This window comes from Aspergillus mulundensis, assembly GCF_003369625.1.
Source record: "Aspergillus mulundensis strain DSM 5745 chromosome Unknown scaffold_6, whole genome shotgun sequence".
Classification (NCBI taxonomy): domain Eukaryota; kingdom Fungi; phylum Ascomycota; class Eurotiomycetes; order Eurotiales; family Aspergillaceae; genus Aspergillus; species Aspergillus mulundensis.
The window spans coordinates 1,748,188-1,770,167 of record NW_020797894.1 but is presented as its reverse complement, the minus strand read 5'-3'; the positions used below and the strand labels follow the sequence as shown (position 1 = coordinate 1,770,167).

The following is a 21,980-nucleotide window of genomic DNA, read 5'->3' as shown; positions in this document are numbered from 1 at the left end:
CCCAGCCCGGAGGCAAGATGCAGCGAAGAACTGCCGGTTGTTTGAGTCATCGGACGAGAAAAAAAGTCCCCTCTTGATAGGAGCTTAGAATCAAACCCCTCTATGGGCCGCAGTCTGGTTAGCGGGGCTCAACGATTTTCCACTACCCTGTGCAGAAGTATCCTATCCTACCGTCCACAGAGTCGTTTTGGTTCACTACCGACTCGCCCTTATTCGTCTCACCAATCTACTCCCTCTCGTCAACCCATCTCCGACGCCCAAGCATTGCGCTTTGCAGCCATGGCCTCTGTTGATACCCTTCCTGAGGCGGTCCAGTCGCTCTCTCTGCAGACTACCGCGGAGACCTCCAAGTTCCCGAACAGCTTTCCTACCCTGAACCCCGTCGATCTTTACAGGGAGCACATCTCCGAGGGCTTGAGCTCCATCACGGGCATCGATGCCGTTGAGATCTATCCCCGTCTGCAGTTCACGAACACCCTGGACAAGGGCGATCTTCTTCTACCGGTATGCGATCAATGATCATGTATGCGAATCCCTCAATGCTGATGCTTGAACTGCATTACTAGGTCCCCTCGCTCCGAATCAAAGGCAAGAGCCCGGCAGACCTGAGCAAGGAACTCGCCGAGAAGTTCCCGGCATCCGACATCATCCACCCCCCTGTCGCTGGTGGCCCCGGCGGCATCCACCTCCAATTCTACTTCAAGGAGAAGCCTCTTGCGCAGCGCGTCATCGGTCAGATTCTCAAGGACAAGGATGCGTTCGGATCAAATGGAAACCAGGGTCTGCGCGACCCCAAGGACCCCTCCAAGGGCCGGAAGAAGATCATCATCGAGTTCTCGTCGCCCAACATCGCGAAGCCCTTCCACGCCGGTCACCTGCGAAGTACCATCATCGGTGGTTTCTTGGCCAACCTCTACACTGTTATGGGATGGGATGTCGTCAAGATGAACTACCTCGGTGACTGGGGTAAGCAGTACGGTCTGCTTGCGAACGGATACAAGATGTTCGGTGACGAGCAGAAACTGCTGCAGGATCCCATCAACCACCTGTTCGAGGTTTACGTCAAGGTGAACGCCATTGTTGGGGAGCAGGAGGGTCCGATCAAGGAGCTCAAGGAGCAGATCAAGGTGAAGAAGGAGAAGAACGAGGATGTCGCAGAGCTTGAGCAGGAACTCGCGAAGCTTGTCGATGTCAGTGAGGACGAGAAGGCTCGTCGTTACTTCAAGAGCATGGAGGACGGTGATCCCGATGCCCTGAGCCTCTGGCGCCGATTCCGTGACCTCAGTATCACAAAGTATCGCCAAACCTATGCCCGCCTCAACATCGATTACGACGTGTACTCAGGAGAGTCTCAAATCAAGCAGGAGAGCATGTCCAAGGCCAACGAAACTCTGCAGTCGTCTGGTGTTTCGGAGAACTCCGAGGGTGCCACCATCGTCGACTTCGTCAAGCACGGTGCCAAGAAGCTTGGAAAGGCCGTCATTGTCCGAAAAGATGGTACTCCTCTGTACCTGACCCGTGACATTGGTGCTATCTTTGAGCGTGAGGAAGCTTACAAGTTCGACAAGATGATTTATGTTGTTGCTGCCCAGCAGGATCTTCACTTGGCTCAGCTGTTCAAGATCGTGGAGCTCATGGGCTTCAAGGACCTGGCCAGCCGCTGCCAGCACATCAACTTCGGTATGGTCCGTGGAATGAGTACCCGCAAGGGTACCGTGAAGTTCTTGGATGATATCCTGAGGGACGTTGCCGACAAGATGCACGAGACCATGAAGAAGAACCCTGAGAAGTACGCTCAGATTGAGAACCCTGAAGCCACGGCTGATATCCTGGGTATCACTTCCGTCATGGTTCAAGACATGTCTGGAAAGCGGTACGTATTTTGCCATTCGTAAGTTTCATCATCTAACGCAAACACAGTATCAACGGTTACGACTTCAACCTCGACGCCATGACGTCGTTCGAAGGAGACACTGGTCCTTACCTGCAATACGCCAACTCCCGTCTCTCCTCCATTATCCGCAAGTCAGAGGCCAACGTAGAGGAGCTCCCCACAGCGAACCTCGACCTCCTTACCGAATCCCACGCCACCAACCTTATCCGACTTCTCTCCTCCTGGCCCGACGTTGTCATGATGACCAACAAGACCCTTGAACCTACCACTATCATCACCTACCTCTTCCGCATGACTCACATGGTCAGCTCTAGTTACGACCACCTGCAGGTCATTGGTAGCGAGCCGGAGATCAAGAAGGCCCGTCTCGCTCTGTATGAGGCTGCCCGACAAGTCCTCAACAACGGTATGCGGATTCTCGGTCTCACCCCCGTCAACCGGTAAGTCGTCCAAACTATCCAAAATTACCGCGAATGCTGACGTCTTTTCCAGCATGTAAACGACACACGAAATATAAAAAGCAGGATATCCATTTTCTAGATCTCAGACAGCGCAATGCAAAATTTCGACTAAGTCAATAGCACACCAGTAACCAGGCCAGTGATCAAAATTCTCGGCCGATAATTTTCAGGGTTCAGGCATCAGACGAGGCAGTCTCATTCATAAGTTGCCTTGGTTCGTTTGTTAACCGGCGAACTGTAGTTAGGACTTGGGTAAACCCCGAGCACGGCGTCCTGCTGTGGCGCGGACCTAACGGGCTCCACCAACCAGGACCGCAGGTTCATTCAGCTCGATAGCATGGGACGTTAGTAGAGCGCATGGAAACCCTGCGTACAGTGTCCTGCTGACAACGATAATCCTAGCGCGCATTATCGTGACGCTGGACTCCGCCTGCCTTTGAAACGGCTGTGGTGGCACGAAAGGTAAGACACCTGCCAAACATAGCTCTGAAACTGACCTCGCACGAGTCGGGCAATTTACTTGCATCGAGAAAACAACGCCTGCTCGCTCATCGAGTTTCCAGAAGAATGATGGAACCTGAGCAGGCAGAACACCTGAATACTACGTGAAGGCTAGCGGGGACCAGCGCCAACTAGGGCTGACTATGGCAGCCTCAGCCCTCAGGCACGGGCCCCTCGGGGACCAACCATTGATTCACGGCCCCATTGTTCGGCCACTCCTTGCGCCTGGTTCAGCTCCTGTTGACATTCCTTACTCCATCCGGTCCCTGTCGCCGTCTAGCATTTTTTCTCTCATGTAAACGGGGGTTCCTAGTCGCCGTTACACGACAGATAAAATGCGCATTCCCTGGTCCTTGCGAACGAGTACGCGGCAGGGTTTCGCTACTCTGTACTCGACTTCGAGTCCAGTCCAGTCCGTTCACGTCCACTTCCACGTTTACATGGAGTGCTCTCACTCAGGACAAACATCTGCCTTGGATTGCGTCGCCGTCTAATTACCCATCAGTTAAACCCCGCCCGGAATAAACAGAATCATGGCATACAGCTCCAGCTCCAGCAGCGACAGGCTGAACGCCCGCGACCTGGAACGAGACGGCAACAGCCATGACTTTCTCATGAATCATTCTGTCCAGAGTTTCTCGTGGCGCGACCTCACCGTCTCCGTAAAAGATCGGAGAACGAAACAGCCCCGGAATCTGATCGAGAAGATCAGCGGGAGCGTACAGCAAGGTATGTTTTCGCTGCATCCCGCACCTGCAAGACATGTGGACCAAACCCACTACCATCGGAGTTCGCCGTTTATGACGCTGTATACCTAACACCTGCATAGGGGAATTCGTCGCACTTATGGGACCCTCGGGCTGCGGCAAAACAACGCTTCTCAACGTTCTTGCACGCCGTGCTGCATCATCGGGCGCTACATCATCTGGAAACTCTTATGTTAATGGTGGCGACATCGACAATGCGGCTTTCGGTCGGGTTACGTCGTACGTTGAGCAGGAGGATGCGCTTATCGGGAGTTTGACTGTGCGCGAGACGTTGAAGTTTGCGGCTGATCTGTCGCTACCCGGGTATGGAGTTTCGACAGCAATCTTGGATACAGCTAACAAAGCATGACAATCAGATTTGTAAGTAGATCAGAGCGCGCTGAAAGGATCAACACCCTTCTCGAAGCTTTCGGTATCCAGAACCAAGCCTCTACACTGGTCGGAACACCGATTCGAAAAGGACTCAGCGGCGGACAGAAGAGGCGAGTCAGCGTTGCCAGTCAGCTCATCACCTGTCCGAAAATCTTGTTCCTCGACGAGCCTACCAGCGGACTAGACTCGACAGCAAGCTACGAGGTTATATCGTACGTCAAGAAGCTGGCGCGCGCCAATAAGGTGAGTTAAGCGAAATCGACATCTGGTGCATGGCTGACTCGCGAAGCTCATTATTATAGCCAGCATTCACCAGCCGTCAACGGTGACATTCCAGCTCTTCGATAAACTCCTGCTTCTCTCCGCAGGGAAAACCTGTTACTATGGATCTGTCAAAGACGTTCCGTCGTATTTCGGTAGCATTGGATACCCGATCCCTACCCAAACAAACCCTGCGGAGTTCATTCTCGATATCGTGAGCTCCGACTTTGTCTCCGATAAGACGATGATGCTGGAAGACGTGCAGAAGATTCAGTCCGCGTGGGCGCAATCACTTGAGAGCAGCCGGCTGGCAGAGCAAAGTGCGGAGCTCACTGAGAAGGGGAGCAAGAGAGTCGTTGTGGATGAGGCTAGTCGCCCTGGTCTATTCAGTATCACCACTTCACTCCTACACCGCTTGCTCATCAAGAGTTATCGCGACGTCGTGGCGTACGGCATCCGGATCGTCATGTATATGGGTACGTCGAGCTCTTTTCCCTGAAAACGGCTTTACTAAAGACCCTAGGTTTGGCAATCATGATGGGCACCGTCTGGTTACGTCTGGAGACGGAACAGGAATACATCCAGCCATTCATCAATGCAATCGTACGTCCTGTATACCACGCAGCCCAACCCCGCTAACAAGAAACAGTTCTTCGGATCAGCCTTCATGAGCTTCATGGCCGTCGCTTACGTCCCGGCCTTCCTCGAAGACCGCGCAACCTTCACAAAAGAGCGCGCAAACGGCCTCTACGGCGCCCTCCCATTCCTCATCTCAAACTTCATCGTCGGCCTGCCATTCCTGTGTACGTCTCCCCACCCATCCACCCAAACCCCCTCTAACATCGCATCGCCAGTCCTAATCTGCCTCCTCTTCTCCATCGTCTCCTACTGGCTCTCCAACTTCCGCCCCACCGCCTCCTCCTTCTTCACCTGGGTAATGTGGCTCTTCCTCGACCTGCTGGCCGCCGAATCCCTCGTCGTGCTCGTAACATCCATATTCCCGAATTTCGTGATCGCGCTGGCCCTAGTCGCGTTCGCGAATGGGCTGTGGATGAGCGTCGGCGGGTTCCTCGTGTCCCCGAACATCCTCAATCCGTTCTGGAAGTATGTGTTTCACTACATCGATTACCAGGCCTATGTTTTTCAGGGGATGATGGTTAATGAGTTTGCGGGGCGCGTTTACTCGTGCGCTTCGACGCCGGGATCTGGCGCGGGCTCTGCCGCGGGATCTGGTAACGGGTCCGGGTGTAATTGCATGTACGTCACCGATCTCGCGGATCAGTGCCAGATTCGTGGGACGGGGGTGCTGGAGAGCTATGGGTATGCGACTGGGCGGACGGGCAAGTGGGTTGGTATCCTGCTGGGGATTATTGTGGGGTATAGAGTGCTGGGGTATATTGTGTTGGTTTTGAGGAGGTCGTAGTCTGGCTTCCTCTTCTTTATACATTCGCATACATGGGGCTCGGGGCTGCCCAGATGAGGACTTCGTTTGTTATATATACTAGATTCCCTTTTTTTTCTAGTGAGCTGTGAGGGCTGTATTACGCGGGATGCAGATGGTTGAGGTGTTTGGAGGCTATATAGACTGAGGTCCATTGTTACTACATATATATAAACGGTTTCTGCAAGATACAGCATTTTCTCAACTCACGTACCACGCAGACATTACATAATATCCTCAATGCTTATGCAATGCCAGCGGCGTAAGATGCAAAGCGAAACGCTGCTTTTGATACTTTGCGCCTTTGATTGGTAACGACCGGGGTCGTGCCTTTCTGGGTTGGAATGCGTAGTACGATACTCTGTGTATAAGCCGGGGTTGAGGAACACAGTTCGTTTATAGAAGCTCCGAGTGGACCAGGAATGTCGAGTAGATTGCAGGTCTATTGAGTGAGGATAGGTATAGAGATGAGTGCTCGCTAGGAGAAAAGTGGAAGACATCAAGAGGTCAGGCCGTAGGTCGAGAATAAAATAGACAGTTGGTATGGAAACAAACAAGGTCCATAATGAGTACATGATAGCTCGCTAGGGCAACAAAATCAGACTACAAGGTATCTGTATCTAGGCAAAGGAAGGATGCGAATGGGGAATGAGCAAGTGGAATCAGACGCAGAGTATGAATGAGTAAGAATGAAATAGATGCATATTGCTAACCAAGAACCAACCAAAAAAAGCAAGGGGTATATCTTTTCCTCCAGCTCCCGGCTCATTTCTTCAAACATGCTGACTGACCATGATCAAAACGCAAAACAACGATGAAGAAACAAGTTGGGCGATCCAGAAGAAAATTATACAGACAGGCAGATAGATGCAGGTATATCGAACGTATAACATGGCGGCATGGCACATGGACATAAAAACATAACCGTATCCATAAACATAAACATCGTATGACATGACGGACATGAACATCAACTGAACATCAGGCGTAAGGCGAATCGTTGCAGGTCATCAAAAATCATACAAGCATGTTGAACACGACAGACGCTATGTTGAAACCCAGAAGGATGATCGAGTCGATGCTAGAACAGAAATCGAGAAAGCCTGCCCATTCAAAAGCCAGTCTTTTAGTACCCAAAACCATCAAACTTTTGCTGTACCCAAAGAAAATAGAACGGAAGAAATGCGCGCGTCTGGTTCGCTTTCGCCAGCGTAGTGTCCGAACTATACCCAACCCGAGCCCAAAGCTACTAGAGAATGCAAGCTAATGTTTGCTTGATCGCCTTTCCCTAAATTTTCAGACAGGATCGTGATCGGGCAATAAAGCTAGGTACTGATGCTTTGCATTGTTCCCTGCTTTGTTGTCCCAAATATGTATCGAGTCTAAGAGCTGAGGTACTAGACCAATCGAACACGCAGTTCGCTTGCATCATTTTTCGCTAAGACCTCGGAGTGGGTTCTGATCGGAGGCGAGGCCAGGGCTGGTGCGATAGACTATTATCGAGGAGCAGCATAGGTCGATCGACTAGAACGGCGGCTGGCGCGGTCAGACTTGCGGTCGCCCTTTCTGGAGCCACCGCTTGCAGTTGTATATTCGGAACCACCCGTCAAGTACTTCTTGGGGCGTTTTCCTTCGATATTCAACTCAACGGCCCCAGTGTTGCCACTCCGTACGCTGATTCGCTTCCCCCCCAAAGACTCTTGAGTAAAGTTCATGGTCACCCCGTTCAGCGTCATGACAATGTTATCGTCGTCTTCGGCACGGGTAGTAGTCAATGCGCCACTTGCAGACCGAGTACGAGCCTCGCTACCACTACCGCGGCTGCTGGCCGACCGGCTCTTCTGGCTCCCGCTATCGCTTCCAACCTGAGAGCTCGCTTTGGCCTTGAGTAGAGCATCACTAATAGAGATCGGGGGTGCCGCGGATTTGCCTGATTGGGAGGCCTGGTATTCCTCTGCCCCTCCCAGCTTTTCTTCGATTTCATCGCCCGGCCCACCAAAGTCGTAGACCGTAGGCCTACGCCGCCGGCTAGAGTTCTCCACGGCGATTCGGTGGCCAGATCGGGACGAATCGTGATAAACGGAAGGGCGCCTGAGGCTCCGGTTCCTCTCGGGAATGATGGTAGGTCCGCTCGGCCCTCGGTAGTATCCATAAGGAGGGAGTACATCCTGAAGTTCAGACAGGTCAAGAGACCGCGACCCACGGCGCTCAGACACGACGGATGGCGTAGTTGCTGGCTTGCGGTGTAGCTCGGGCCGTTTCTGATGTATGATCTGAGGCGGGGCCCTCTGCTTGAGCGGCGGCGGTGGGTAGAAGTCGTCTTCCCTGCGATCAATGTGATGGAGCGGCATCCGTGGCCGTGCTTGACGGGGCGGCCCGGGCGGTGGGGGTGGTGGAGAGGGTTCCATCAGCTCTTCCTCCATATCTTCTTCCTCCTCTTCCTCTTCTTCTTCCTCAGATGAATCGTAGTCCATCGCGGGCGGCTCAAAGACGGACGGTCGGCGTTGACGGGGTTGCTCCCTGGGCCGAGACATTGAACGATCCAAACGTTCGGGCGGACTGGCAGCATCCGGATAGGGATAGTACGGTGCCTGTTGAGCGTAGATGGACGGAGGGCCAGGTGGGTATGCCGGCGAGTTGACGTATGCTGAGGAAGACAGAGGCGGGCCATGTTCAAATCGGCCGACCGGAGAGCTACTGTACATCATCCCGTTCATCGACGGCATCTGTCCGTGGAAGCTCACCGGTCGGTTGTTCGCATGGTAAGAATTCGACCGAGTAGGTCGACCTTGGGGGCGACTGGATGAAACCTGGACGACGGCTGCGGGGGGGTAGCGCGATGTCTGCGGCGACGGCGACGGAGGCGGGTAATCGTAGGAAGACGCTTGCGACGAGTGATACCGGTATTCTCTTTGTCGGGGTTCAACAGGCGTGGATGCATGATACACATTCCGCTCAGCGTCCCAATAGTTGCTGGGATAGTTTCGTGGGTACATTCGTTCAGGCCTCTGGGATACCGACGGAGAGCGAGGAAGATGGGCCGGAGGATACCCGGCCGAATAAGGGCCGGCGTGCATCTTGTCCTCTCGTGATGGACGAGCGCTACGGTCGCGTGTGTGTTCTTTTGTTCTTGAGCGAACTCTCTCAAGATCAGCTCTTCTGTGCGAAGTGTCAACTTTAAGAGGGAGGGGCTGGTGTCTCGAGCCCGACGGGGCAGATTGGGTGCTGTTGACAGTGGCAGCAGTGCGGCTAGAATAGCCCGAGTCACTGGCAGCCTCGACGAAAGGCTCCCTGGCGGGCTTCCTCAAGTCAGACTTGGAGCGTTTGGCAGTGACGTTGGCAGATTGACGGGTTTCGGGGAGGCTAACATCGGCGTCCTCATCATATTCCTCGACGAAGGCGGCGCGAGGAACCTTCCTCGACATGACTTTTTGGCGGCGGCCAAGGCCCGAGTTGGGTCCCCAAGCGGGAGGGGGTGCTGGGTTTGGTGAAGGCACTGTGGATGACGTGAAACGTGTTGACCCGACAGGGCTTCGGGGGGTTTTGGTCACTCACAGCAGCTAGCGCTGCTGCTACTCATCCAAATGAGTCAAAGGAAAAATTTTCTCTTCCCCGTTTCTTTTTTTCTTTTTTCCCAACTGATGCCCACTCAATATTTTTCTCCCCCTGTCTGGTTGAAAAGTTCCAATCCAGAAATCCACTTCTTCGAGACGAGTCGCAAGGTAAAAGTCCACAGGCGTAGATCAGCAAAGGAGGCGTGGGTAGGGAGGGCGTCTAGATCGTTGATTGTCAGCGATGAGCAGTGGATGCGGCGTCGTCCATAGATAGCAGTATCTCCATCGAAAAAAGAGAGGTGTTTGGTCAAAAGAGTTTGGCGCAGGACTAGCGACGAAGTGGGTGGTGGGAAAGAGAATCGGGAACAGACGAGACAGGCACGAATCCACCAACGGATCAGGCGAAAAGGAAAGAAGAGCGAGGAAGCGCGCTTGTTCTGCAGAAGCCGGCTGGCAGACGGTGAGTGGAGGGCTAAAGAGGAAAAAGTCGAGAGGCTGCAGCAGAGTGTAACCGACGACGGTTGTTGGAGGGGTTTTGGGAGACTGAGACCGGATCTGGGCCTGACAGAGGGGAGAGCCAGGGCCAGGTGGGGTTCGGGTGTGGAGATGGGAGGAAGGAAGAATGCGAGCACTGGGACGAGAGAGGATAGCGACTGTAATAAAGCACCCAGTGGCAGCGGTGGCTGCTGGATGACTGGACGACGGAGGCAGAGGGGAGGAGATGCGAGGCGGCCGGGGCACGCGCAGATGGCAGAGTTTTAAGTCGTTGCACCCAGCCGGAGTAATGTTTTCTATCTCGTCTCTATCCCTTGCCGGGTCGAATCCTCGACTCGAGATGACGAATATATTTTTTTCCTGCGATTTTCGAGTAAAGCCGGAAGAGCGACCAAGAAGGTGGGGATGGGCGCAGAGGCGAGTGGCTGACGAGCGATGCCTGATCTGCCGCTAACTGCCATGTCTTGTCGGATCAGATCATCAGATGTTGGATGATTTCCGCCCTCTAGCGATTACCTGCAGCTATATATACCTCCGTCGTCGTGGTCGAATCGAAGCTGTCATCCAGGCATCCGTCTCTCAACAGGCAGATGTCCTTTTCATCGCGATCTCATTCTTCATCGGTGGATAAACACCTGCGATACCCCGGAAGGGTGTGGCCTTTGCGCGAACGGCAGTGGCAATACTCCGCTATCAACACGTCTGACAGACAGGGACGAACTTGCGACGCAAGGAGTCACCGACTCAGCCGCTTCAAGGCTCAGCAGTCTGTAAGTCGTGATCAACAGTCGGACTCGACGGGGGATATTTGTTCCCCAAGCACGCCCACTTTCCAAAAACCATGATTCTACCCTGATTCCACCGACGGGTCCTGCCTCACACGAACACCGTTTCGAACGGTTGGTGGGACAGAAATATATCGGGCCAACTGCTGGTGGCCTACTCGATGGGCGGTTTCTATGGAGATTGTGAAACTCTACAAACGGCTTGTGCTCTAGCCTCTGACTTGAACATGTGACGACTCAGGCAGACGGGGAGCTTTATGCTCCATTCGATCCTAATTGCCCTAAAGACACTCTATTTATCCCCAGCAGGAGTGGATATCCATACTAACGGTCCCAGGGCCACTGGCTCGGTTCATGGGGTGGTATACAGTAGGTAGAACTCTAGTGAGACGAGGGTACTTATAGTCCAGACAAAGTTTGACGCACGTAACTACGAAGCTTCCCGGAGACATCGATGCAAGTATATCTGAGGGGACAGTTCTGCAAGATCTATACTCTATAGATGGGGCGTGGCAATACACATACCCCGCTGGATCAACACGGCTCGTGGATCGGACTCTGAGATAAACCATGGAACTCCGACTGACCCTGGACTCACCCAACATCCTTAGCTCAACCTCACTGTTACTCTAGTCTTCACTGAGAGATTGTCTTCCTCTTCCTCCTGACCTCTCTTTCTGTGTCTTTCTCTCATCATTCTCAATGAACCACCACCAGGACAGCATCATCCGATCAGCCTTCAATCAAGATCCGCCACTCCAGCCTCCGTATTGTCGCCCGCTCGCTGCCCAACCTTAATGATATGCACGACTGACAGTTGCGGCCCAATAACATTTGCCTCCACAATGTCGACTGGAGTGGAGGCGTTTTTCGGTGAAGGGAACCCCATAGAAGTCGGAGAAGAACGCTAGAAAACTCCAACCCGATGCTGCTCTGAATTGCCCCGGTTGCGTCGGATTTCCCCTCCATTTGTTCGCTGAAGACAAGGGATGCTTGCCGTTGCTAAATTACACCACAGTGATTGTCGACAGCCTCCTCTGACTATTGCTTTTTTCGCCTCGCGAGGGCGACGAATACCATTCTGACCACAGTGCGAAAGTCGGACTGAGTCCTACGGTGTATTTCGAGGCGAGACCACTCGGCCTTCTCACGAGTCACGACAGCTCCTCGCGGGGCAGATCGCAGAAGAAATGAGAATACTAGCGTGATAGCCATGACCCCTCTCTGAGGCTCATACTTGATTGCTTCAATTCCCCAAGTGTGTTTACGTCATTCAACATCAACAATAGGGTTATCTTCTTAGCAAGATAGATTTAGAGGGGGAGAAGCTCAATGAGCGTTTCATTCCGCATGCTCCGTGCTCAGCTTGCCCCATGATCCTGCTTTATGAGTTCCGGGTTTCTGCCCAATACCCGCCAAACAGGTGTCGAAGTGACTCACGCATCTGTACTCTGGCTCTCGCTGTCTGTTAGTACTGCCACTCAAGGGCGACGAGGCTTATATCCCCATGCCGCAGTGCAACAGTATCTCCCGTTCAGACCCTGTCCCCAATCCTCATGTCGTCTCCCGAACCGCTGGGCGGGACGAGCCTTGGCTTCGCACTTGATAACTCACGGATCAGGAGATCCTTCTGACTACCTTGGACTCCGCCCGCGTTTAGGATTGAGCGTGCGCCTCAGAGCAATATGCGCCTTCATACTTATTGCTGTCAAATGGGTTGCCGAGGCTTAGTTGTCGCTCTTCTCTAGTCCGTGCAAGTCAAGCTTGACATTGACGCAGTGCAACACTCAACGTCGCAAGGCGCGGCTGGATTCTAATGCGCTCCAAATCCAATATGCACCATCGAAACCTTTATGGAGCTGTGCTTTCAATTTCTGCCATATGAACAGGGGCTGCTGCATGCGAGGACATCGATCTTTCCGTCACTCTGGAGCAAATCGAGCTTCTTAGCACAACTGGCACCATGGTACCCTGGCTAACTATCTCGCAAGATATTGGCATCGTAAATATCCACATCGCAGTAGGAAAATAAAGAGCGTAGTTCGTCAAGTATGACTTCGCCCGGGCGAGGCCTGCTTCGTAGTAGAAATCGGAATTAGCGGGCGATAAGCGCGATGAGTCAGCAGTTACCCCGGCCACGGGCAGATCCAAACAAAGCGTCATCCCAGCCTCTCCATTTCTCCAACCACCGCATTTTCGGGCTGGGTCCCGATCTCTCGATCGTTCTGACTGCATTCTCTCCCTTGAGATTGATTCTGAGACTCAATTATTGAAATCGTTTGTTGTCAAACACAGTGACCTAGTATTCGACAGGTCGCTGTCTTGAACTTGGTTGTTATCCACTCGACCGAACTATACCAACGGGGCCGACTCTTAGATCGCGAATAACCAAAGGAAGACCTCGCATTGAAAAGGCACTTGCCTCTTCGCTACGCACCCAACATTACTGCTGCTAATTGAGATCTAGAGACTGGTCTTGGGCTTCGTGCTCTTGACGGCTCTATCAACCATGCCTCCAGCGCAGCATGCGGGGTGGTTCCCCAGCATTCTTGGTCGATCCATTCTCAGCGGCACCATGCGCATCCACCAGAGTATCCAAGCTTCAGAGAAAGACCTCACCCTCACACCAAACCCAGTCGACAAAACTCCCACCCTCGTCGCACGCGCGGATAAAACATATCACCCGGGAGATGGCTCAATAAACCCAAGCAGTATCAACATGCGCGGACTGTACGCACTTTTCGCTATTCTAGGCGCGGCATTGGTTCTTGCAACCATCTGGTTCTTCTTCTGGGCGAAAGACGGCGGGTTTGTATGGAAAGAGGGTGACTGGGAAGATTACAAGTCAACTGTTCTTCGACGAAAGGGTCCGGATGGTCGAACACTCAGTGCCGCAACACGAAGCACAAGGCTGGGCGGGGGCAGTATTAACGGCAAGAGCTTCTTTTCCGGCGACGATGATGGATACACTGTCGCCGACACGGCGCCCACATACAGCGACGAAACGGCTACAACCATCACCGAGAAAGAACCCAAGCGAAAACACAACCTCCGCGATAAGTTCCGCCGCAAACACAGAAGAGAGAAATACGAAGGAGAAGCAGACGAGGATGTGCGTGCATACCGCCAGGAAAAGCCGGCCCAGATCGGCGGTATCAATCGCGAAGCAGACGGCACCTACTACGGCAGCGACTACGACACTTCTGCTCCCCCGACACACTACAACCGAAGCGAGATGAGCGAAGTCCGCGACTACGCCTACGAGCCATCACGCCATCAGAGCCGCCGTGACTTCTCCTTCACCCCCGGGACCGAGGAAACAATGTCCCAGACCACAACAGAGCACATGCTCCGTGAGCCTTCCGCCCGCAGACACAACCGTCGCCGCGACAGGCGCAGCCGACCCCCTCCTACCTCGTCTTCCCGGCAGAGCAGCCCCCGCAAGCGTGAATCTCGCGGTCACTACACCGAACCGCTCGACTTCTCGTCGAACTCCCAGGCTCGCTCCGATTACCAGTACTCGAACGTCGGGACAGAGGAAGAAGACCTCGGCACCATCAGCTACCACCATCCAATCCCCGGCCTGAGCAAGGGCTACCGACGTGATGGAGCTCGTAGTCGGCGGAGGGATAGTCTGAGTGACAGCGATGGTGAAGAAACGAGGTACTCGTAATGGATCGGAGATAACACTGTAAATACGGAACTACACGAAGCGCACGGGAAACACTGGAATGATTTGCACTACTCACGACAATGAGATTGATACCTTGGAAGTTACTTTTTTTCTTTCGTTTGTTTGTTTGCTTACGTCGTTAATGAAGCAATGGATATGGAAATGAACTATGGAATGGAACTTCGGGATAAGAATACGAGCGGAATTGTATTATTCTTATAGCACTACTGATCCTCCTCTCTTTTTGCTGTACTTAGTTGAATGAATACATACCCGTACAAGACAACCTTTTACTGTTCCAATGCTCGAAGCATTCAATACTATTGCCCTATACCTCTAGCACAGAACTATTCGCTGAACTAAAGACCACATGGAATGTTGAAGTCGCATGGCTTGAGAATAGTGTAGTAATACATACAATCTGAAGAAAAGAATAACCGAGACGAGAAGAACTTATATATAAGGGAGCCGGGATACAAGGAAAAAGGCAGTTGGTCTATACTTGGGATGTGCTTATGCAGACTGTGCACCCTATGCAATGGATATGATGACCCCACAAGAAGAGAAGAAGAGTAAAGGCAATGAAGGACCCTCGGCCGCGCGGAGAGAAACCTGGAAAAGAGGATGGGCAGAGAGGACCGAGCAAAATCTCGAACTTCGAAAAGTCAAGGCCCCGAGTTACGGCGTGGATCGAGCTTTGGGCCTGAGGTGCGCGGTGAAGATGGCAGGGACTGGGATGCCCTCTTCGCCTTGACGCATATTTCGAGGCCCTGGGCATATCCTTTGACGGTATCAGCGTCAGCGTCAGCGTCGCCATCATCAGCACCGGTACCCTCGTCGGCGTGGTCGAGAGAGGAGTTATCAGGTGAGCACGCCCGCGCCGTTTCATCAGACAACCAGCTGTTGATGATGTTCTGGGTAATCTCGTGATCGTTCCAGCCTTGTTCACGAAGAGTTCGCCAAAGAGGGGAGCGCTGGAGGCGCCATATCCCCATGGACGAGATGCGGAGTTGGTGGAGGCGCCATTTGTTAATGAACTCGTTGGAGCGGATTGAGGATGTTTGTTGCAGGGCATTGGAGAACTCAGAGCCTGTCATTAGGGAATGTTTGGGAGCATCCCTGCTGGGCTGTATAGGAATTGGGCCGGTACCATTTGACCGCGTGGCTTGTGCATCTCCTTGGAACACGGAATACTCTTGGAGTGGGAGCCTTAAGGGGTTCTTATGGTGCTCCCAAGTGTCATTGACATAGTGGTGGTTGGAATCGAGTGATGTGATGTCTTCATAGTCGAAGCCGCGATGCCCTTCTTCAAGGCAGATCGCGTGGAGAGAGATCACGTCCATTTGCGCATTGTTGAGATCCTTCCAGATTGTGGCTCTTTCCTCATCGAATGTCTGCAGAAACTCAGCCGAATCCTCATCCAGGGATATGTTATAATGTTTCCTCTCGGCTTGTCTTTCCACCGTAATGAACCATTCGGAATCAAGTTCTGCAAGGCGCTCTTGAAGTATGCGCTCGTCAGCTATACGCGACAAGTAAGCATTTACTATGCAAGGCAACTCGTTGGTGGAAGCTTTATTATTGGAGAGTGGGCTCCACGTTCCAGTATCTGTATGGATATTTGGCGGAGGTACCCGGATGGGCGTAGGTTCTTTGTCTGGGAATCCGGTCAAGGACTCCATCGAAACAGAGAGCATGTACTCTAGCTCTTCTAGCTCGTTTTCCTCCTGCCGATAGCTATTCTCCGAACTCAGGTAATCCTCCGTGGCTACCTGGAGAAGCTCGTATTCCTCCATAATGGGCTTCACATCGGGGAGATCCATGTCCGCAAAGAAGGAGTTGAGATGCTTCATAAATTTGACTCGAAGCTCTAGCTCATCTTCCCGCTTGTATCTGAGAGCCATACGTGACTGCCGGACTCGGACCCTTTTGGCGGAGAGGTCGCTGAACTCTTGGTAAAGTTTCAAGAGTTCAAGCTCCCGGGGGTCTCTCGAAGTGTCGCCTTCATCTAAAGTAGGCACGGCGTGCCTTTCGCGTTCATTTTGTCCCTCATCATAAGCTCGGTTATTAGGGCTCGGTTGTGTTGACAGAAAGGAATCGGAGCCAAACAGATGTTGATCGAGGGGACGTGTGGCCTGGATAGAAATCTCCGGTGCATCAGAGGCGTCTATATGATGGTATGAGTCGAGCGAGATCCCGGGCGAAGAAAATGGAGCCAACGAATGCTGAGGCACAGCATTTGGATGAGGGAGCGATTGGCCTGGTAGGCTCTCAGGCTGTGGCGCTGAGTCTATCTTGCTGCTTCGGCGATTCTGTAGGGCGACCAAAGGCATCGTTAGCTAGCGCTAGTGCACAGGGTGAGAACTGGTGGCAGAGACGTGTTCAAGTAAGCCGCCTTACCCATCCACGTTTAGCTTTTGTTGCCCTGTGCCAGTATTGCAGCAATGCATTCTCGAGGGCTTTAAATTCAACCATGGTTCTCACGCCCTTGTGGTCCTTGTGGCCATGGGGCCATGGGGCCATCACCGTGGGGTGACAGACCGAAGGGGCGAACCCACGTGAACTGGAAGATCAAGGGGGGAGGCTTTCAAGGGGTGGCTCAAAAGCCCGGGTGGGCGGCGTGGAGGTGTTAACCAGAGCTCGCCGATGATGGCGAAGCTCATTTTCGCGGGACAAACAGACGGTGGACGTCTGCGCAGTTGCTTTTGGTTGGAGACTTGCAGTTAATCAGGCTGACACTGGAAATTGGCAACCCAACGCCAAAACCGATAGATGGAATGGATAATGGCAAATAGTGTCGCATCTACCGCTGCACAAAGAGACACGGTGACTTGCTGCGTAACCCCGAGAACTGGATTCGGACACGTCGTTTGGTTGCCCTGCACTTCGAAGGCCCGAGTAGCTCGGGCCCTGATAGGCGGAAGAGAATACCAGTCACATATTCGACGAGGACCGTCGGAGGCCTTTAGGAGCCAGGATTCGGACTTGGAAGGGCCGCAGGGGGTCGACCGTCGATAATAATTTATGGCCGTTTCATATCGCCAAACGGGAGGAGCCGACCACGGGCGAGCAACTCAGACTCAGAGTATGCGTATCAGCGCATGGGATGACGACAGGCTGCAGCGAACCAAGAAGAAGGAAGCGAAATGACATCGATGTCTATCCGAGGAAGCGAGCGGGCTGAGCAAGAGGGAGGGAAGCGAGAAGACGAAGGTCGTGGGTGGCTCCGTCTGGTTGGATCGTCCCGGGCCTAGCGCACGCAAGGAGATTCGAATCCCAGCTCCGACGCAGTGATGGCTCCAGTCGCGACACCCCTCTGGCCTTGAGCTGATCGGGCTAAGAAGTCCATGGCGTGTCATGTGTCGACCAACTCAAGAACTTGCAGTCGCGTCTTCAAAAGCGGGGGTTGATGGTCTCTTGAAGAGCCTCATCCCGGCCCCTTCTGGCAGGCCATGGCTTTGCAAGCTGGGAACCAGATTATAAGCCATGAGTCGGTCGGACAAAGCTGGACTTTTTCTCGTCGCGGTACACGCCCATCCCATCCAGCATCGAGGGCCTGTGAAACGGCATATCGGCTCATTCCAATTTGTCGCTCGGCTTGCCTGTGGGACCTAAGCAGCTGCTCTAATCATGTCTGACGAGTATGACTCCGAGGCCGAGGCCTTCTCTGGGGGATCCCATCGCTACCAGTCAGGTAAGGAAGCGGAACTTCCGTGCTAAGGGACGATTCTTACCTCCTGATAGACCCGCGCCAGGGCCCCCGTCATGAAGACGACTACGATCCACAAGGTCAATACGCTTACCCTCCGAGCGCGAGATTTGCCAACGATATACCGCGAAATGTCCCTCCACATTCAACAGCTCCTTGGGAGCTCTCTGGCCAGTAAATCACCCTAGACGCGTGCTGGCTAGGCCATACATACGCTAATGATTGGGCAGTGTACGCAGTCAGGAAGGATCCAACTATACTCATTCTTCAAGCTGGCCCAATAACCAAATGTATGGTCGAGGTTATGCACCTGAATATGCAGGTCAAACCTTTGACGGCCGCCAGGAACCAGTGTATGAAGATCAATACAACGGCCAAGAGGAAGCACTGCGCTACGACGCCCATGAAAGTTACCAGCATGAAAGTTATCAGCCTCAATCTAGCCGGCCGCATGTAAACGGATTCCCCGGATATGGGCCACCGATGGTACATCCGGGTCCCCGCCATGCCAGTTACCCCGAAGAAGAAGCAACCGAGCCACCCCTCGGAGTAAGCTGGACTTCCTCGCGCTATTTGGTCAATGCCTCCTAATTGGCAAATAGCATCCCGTTACCTTGCCGTCGGACCGGGTCTTAGATCGTCGTGAGTTTTGCTTCATATTGCTTTACAGCAAAAAAGCATAGCTAACTGAATAGGATATATGCGGCAGTCGCCCTATTACTTTCGTGAGGGTAAGGTATGTGTCTCAGACATAGCCTCAAATTGACAAGCTTTACTGCGTTATAGGTGTCGTTTCCTCTGATTGATCCCGCTAGGTCTTCTCAATCCTGTGGCATGAAAACGATGGGCGAGGAGTCGCCAATGAGACCCTTGTTAGCCGAGGTCCACAGTATAGAGGCCGCTTCGGCGAACCGATCTATAGCACTATTCGCCGCATGGTGGTCATAAAGCAGTTTGATCAGTGTTCATGGTGCTTGTAAGTGTTTCATCATGTCCGATCTCTTTATCTTTCTGCTAACCCCAAGCGCGCTACTCAGCGCGATAACCACTTACGGTGGTCGTGGTGTTGCGAAGCGCGGCGTCGATCCGGAAAAGCATGCGATTGTATATATGCGAAGCACAAATCCGGAAATGGGCCGCAGAGAGCCAAACATGAGCAAGGAGCCTCTAGAGGTCGCCCCGGAAAACCCCGATGAAAGACTGGATCCCATGTCGAGGCTAAACTTTGGCAAGATCTATACCGTGGAGCATAATGTCAAAGTGCTCCCTATCGGTAGAATAACATCTGGATCAATGACCAGGTTCCGCCACTACGCCAGAGACGAACTCGCGCTGTGATGAGGTTGAGTTGCCTTGTGTTCATCCAGCATTCTTTAGACCCACAACTCAATACGCAGAGGGTCAAGAAGTCTCAGTTTATAATACAACACCATCCATTAAGATACGTTTAGGACTATTTACACGACAGAATATGTGCGACAGCTGCACCTAATGCCGATGCGCAAAGTTATCCACACGCTGATACTCCATACGCTGATACTTTTCTATGAAATGACCGTCATGATCTCTAATATAAACATGTTTTCTCTTTCTTGCTTATTATGTTCATGTCTATTAGTCCCCACCACCAGATTGGCCCAGTGATTGAAACGAAGTTCCACTTGATTGTTTACTTCTTCTACGGTTGATATACTTCTCCCGCTAAGCCCAAAGCAGTAGAATTGGCTCGGTGGAGACGCTAAAACATTCTGCCGCGGGTCTCTTCACCGCCCTTCAGATTTTCTGGACGCAAACTCACTCCGGCCAAGTTCGATCCTAGAAGCATACTATCCCAATTCTTCAACATTCAGGAAAATGAAGAGAAAGCTCGACGCAAACGACGTGCCCTCACCGGAGGCTACCGAGGCGAAAGACCAGAAGAATGCCGACAGCGCAGAAGACTTTGAGAGCCTCAGTCTCGATCCTCGACTGCGCCAAGCCCTGGTCAAGGAGAAGTTCAGCAAGCCCACGCCAGTTCAAGCGAAGGCCATTCCTCTAGCTCTTGAAGGAAAGGATATCCTAGGTACGTCGACTGTTTACACGGTATTTTGGCCGGTTACTGATAAGAGCAGCTCGCGCAAAGACCGGCTCCGGCAAGACGGCCGCATACGTCCTCCCCATCCTACAAACTATTCTCCAGAAGAAAACGGTTCGTCACCTTTCGTGCAAAACTATAGGTACTGGGAGCGCGTGCTAATGGTTCAATCTGAAGATCGACCCCGCCCTGAAGGCGACGACCGGGCTAATCCTAGTCCCCACACGAGAGCTCGCGGAGCAGGTCCAGAAAGTCATCACTACATTTGCTGCATTCTGCGGAAAGGATGTTCGCTCCGTCAACCTAACACAGAAAGTCTCGGATGCGGTTCAACGGTCGATGCTTGCAGATTACCCGGATATTGTCGTATCGACACCCGCCCGTGTCATTGCCAACCTTGGTACCTCGGCCCTGTCTCTGGAGAACCTTACGCATCTTGTGATTGATGAGGCGGACTTGGTGCTTTCATACGGATATGAAGATGATATCAACGCTTTGTCGAAGGCTATTCCGCGGGGCGTACAGACATTCCTTATGAGTGCAACGCTCACTGCGGAGGTGGATACACTGAAAGGATTGTTCTGCCGCAACCCTGTCATCTTGAAGCTGGAGGACAAGGATGACCATGGTGCTGGTGTTAACCAGTTCGTTGTTAGGTTCGCATAACCCGGTCTTTTTGGGACATGGTTGCTAACTGTGGAAACTTTAGATGCGCGGAGGACGAGAAATTCCTTCTCACCTATGTCATTTTCAAGCTGCAGTTGATCAAGGGCAAAGTCATCATATTCGTCGGCGACATTGACCGAAGTTACCGCTTAAAGCTTTTCCTGGAGCAGTTTGGCATCAAGAGCTGTATCCTTAACTCCGAGTTACCCGTCAACTCTCGAATCCACGTCGTCGAAGAGTTCAACAAGGGCGTATACGATATCATCATCGCCGCCGACGAGCAAGAAGTCCTCGGCGTCTCAAAATCATCGCGGAAATCCAAAGACGCCACCGAAGCCAACGACAACGACGACGAAGCCCTAAGCGACGAAGACGAAGACGCAACATCATCCTCAAAACCCACCACCTCCGACAAACGCCGCAAGCTCACCATCAAGCAAAAAGACTACGGCATCTCCCGCGGCATCGACTTCCAAAACGTCGCGTGCGTCCTGAACTTCGACCTCCCCACCTCCTCGAAATCCTACACCCACCGCATCGGCCGCACCGGCCGCGGCGGCAAAACAGGAATGGCCCTCTCCTTCGTCATCCCCTCCGACCTCTACGCAAAACACAAACCCACCTCCATCTCCACCGCAAAACACGACGAGGCCGTCCTGAAGAAAATCATCAAGCGCCAGACAAAGCTCGGCCACGAGGTCAAACCCTACCACTTCGACATGACGCAGGTCGACGCCTTCCGGTACCGAATGTCCGATGCCCTGCGCGCCATCACCCGCCTCGCGATCCAGGAAGCACGCGCCCGCGAAATCCGCCAGGAGCTCGTCAAGTCCGAGAAGCTCAAGCGCCATTTTGAGGAGAACCCCGAGGAGTTACGGCAGCTGCGTCATGATGGGGAGCTGCGTGCGGCGCGCATCCAGCCGCATCTTAAGCACATCCCTGAGTATCTCATGCCGGCGAAGGGGAAGAAGGGGATTTCGAATGAGGATGTGGGCTTTGTGGCGCTCAGGAAGACGGGGCCTGGGAATCGGATTCGGAAGGCGAGAGATAGGAATCGGGGGCGCGGGAAGACGGGGAGGAAGGTCGATCCGTTGAAGACGTTTAATCGGGGGAGGAAGTAATTGTGCTTTGGATGTGGAAGGGGTTGGGGTTGCGTGGAGGTGTGCTTTGTCGAAGCGGAAAATTTGCACATGATATCATTTTATGCATATAGGAATCAGGAATCAAATCGGGCATTGACGCTTGAGTTTATCGTTCTTTCTCTCTGGACTGGGTAGAAGAATAATTAAGCTATGTACATCGTGTTCGCCGAGTATGCTTTTGCTGT

At 52.9% G+C, this 21,980-nt stretch overlaps 7 protein-coding genes across 7 annotated transcripts; 5 read left to right on the top strand and 2 right to left on the bottom strand.

Annotated features, from left to right (window-relative positions):
* Positions 1 to 279: 279 nt before the first annotated feature.
* DSM5745_06758 (arginine--tRNA ligase) lies at positions 280 to 2,393 on the top strand (the record flags this gene model as incomplete). Its single annotated transcript, XM_026748774.1, has 4 exons — positions 280 to 504; positions 567 to 1,873; positions 1,921 to 2,334; positions 2,387 to 2,393. The coding sequence occupies 4 exons, from the start codon at positions 280 to 282 to the stop codon at positions 2,391 to 2,393; spliced, it is 1,953 nt and encodes a 650-aa protein (XP_026603078.1).
* Positions 2,394 to 3,389: 996 nt separating this feature from the next.
* Positions 3,390 to 5,679, top strand: DSM5745_06757 (putative ABC transporter; the record flags this gene model as incomplete). The annotated part of the gene is made up of 7 exons (XM_026748773.1): positions 3,390 to 3,585; positions 3,686 to 3,926; positions 3,992 to 4,238; positions 4,285 to 4,732; positions 4,780 to 4,859; positions 4,906 to 5,059; positions 5,111 to 5,679. The coding sequence occupies 7 exons, from the start codon at positions 3,390 to 3,392 to the stop codon at positions 5,677 to 5,679; spliced, it is 1,935 nt and encodes a 644-aa protein (XP_026603077.1).
* Positions 5,680 to 7,193: 1,514 nt separating this feature from the next.
* DSM5745_06756 (uncharacterized protein) lies at positions 7,194 to 9,122 on the bottom strand (the record flags this gene model as incomplete). The annotated part of the gene is made up of 1 exon (XM_026748772.1): positions 7,194 to 9,122. The coding sequence occupies one exon, from the start codon at positions 9,120 to 9,122 to the stop codon at positions 7,194 to 7,196; it is 1,929 nt and encodes a 642-aa protein (XP_026603076.1).
* Positions 9,123 to 13,040: 3,918 nt separating this feature from the next.
* Positions 13,041 to 14,204, top strand: DSM5745_06755 (uncharacterized protein; the record flags this gene model as incomplete). Its single annotated transcript, XM_026748771.1, has 1 exon — positions 13,041 to 14,204. The coding sequence occupies one exon, from the start codon at positions 13,041 to 13,043 to the stop codon at positions 14,202 to 14,204; it is 1,164 nt and encodes a 387-aa protein (XP_026603075.1).
* A 665-nt stretch (positions 14,205 to 14,869) lies between these two features.
* Positions 14,870 to 16,537, bottom strand: DSM5745_06754 (uncharacterized protein; the record flags this gene model as incomplete). Its single annotated transcript, XM_026748770.1, has 1 exon — positions 14,870 to 16,537. The coding sequence occupies one exon, from the start codon at positions 16,535 to 16,537 to the stop codon at positions 14,870 to 14,872; it is 1,668 nt and encodes a 555-aa protein (XP_026603074.1).
* A 1,297-nt stretch (positions 16,538 to 17,834) lies between these two features.
* Positions 17,835 to 19,251, top strand: DSM5745_06753 (uncharacterized protein; the record flags this gene model as incomplete). The annotated part of the gene is made up of 7 exons (XM_026748769.1): positions 17,835 to 17,898; positions 17,949 to 18,087; positions 18,144 to 18,462; positions 18,516 to 18,555; positions 18,609 to 18,649; positions 18,729 to 18,889; positions 18,939 to 19,251. The coding sequence occupies 7 exons, from the start codon at positions 17,835 to 17,837 to the stop codon at positions 19,249 to 19,251; spliced, it is 1,077 nt and encodes a 358-aa protein (XP_026603073.1).
* Positions 19,252 to 19,767: 516 nt separating this feature from the next.
* On the top strand, positions 19,768 to 21,774 carry dbp9 (ATP-dependent DNA/RNA helicase; the record flags this gene model as incomplete). Its single annotated transcript, XM_026748768.1, has 4 exons — positions 19,768 to 19,975; positions 20,025 to 20,101; positions 20,165 to 20,643; positions 20,697 to 21,774. 4 exons carry the CDS (start codon positions 19,768 to 19,770, stop codon positions 21,772 to 21,774), a joined length of 1,842 nt encoding a protein of 613 aa, XP_026603072.1.
* Positions 21,775 to 21,980: the final 206 nt, after the last annotated feature.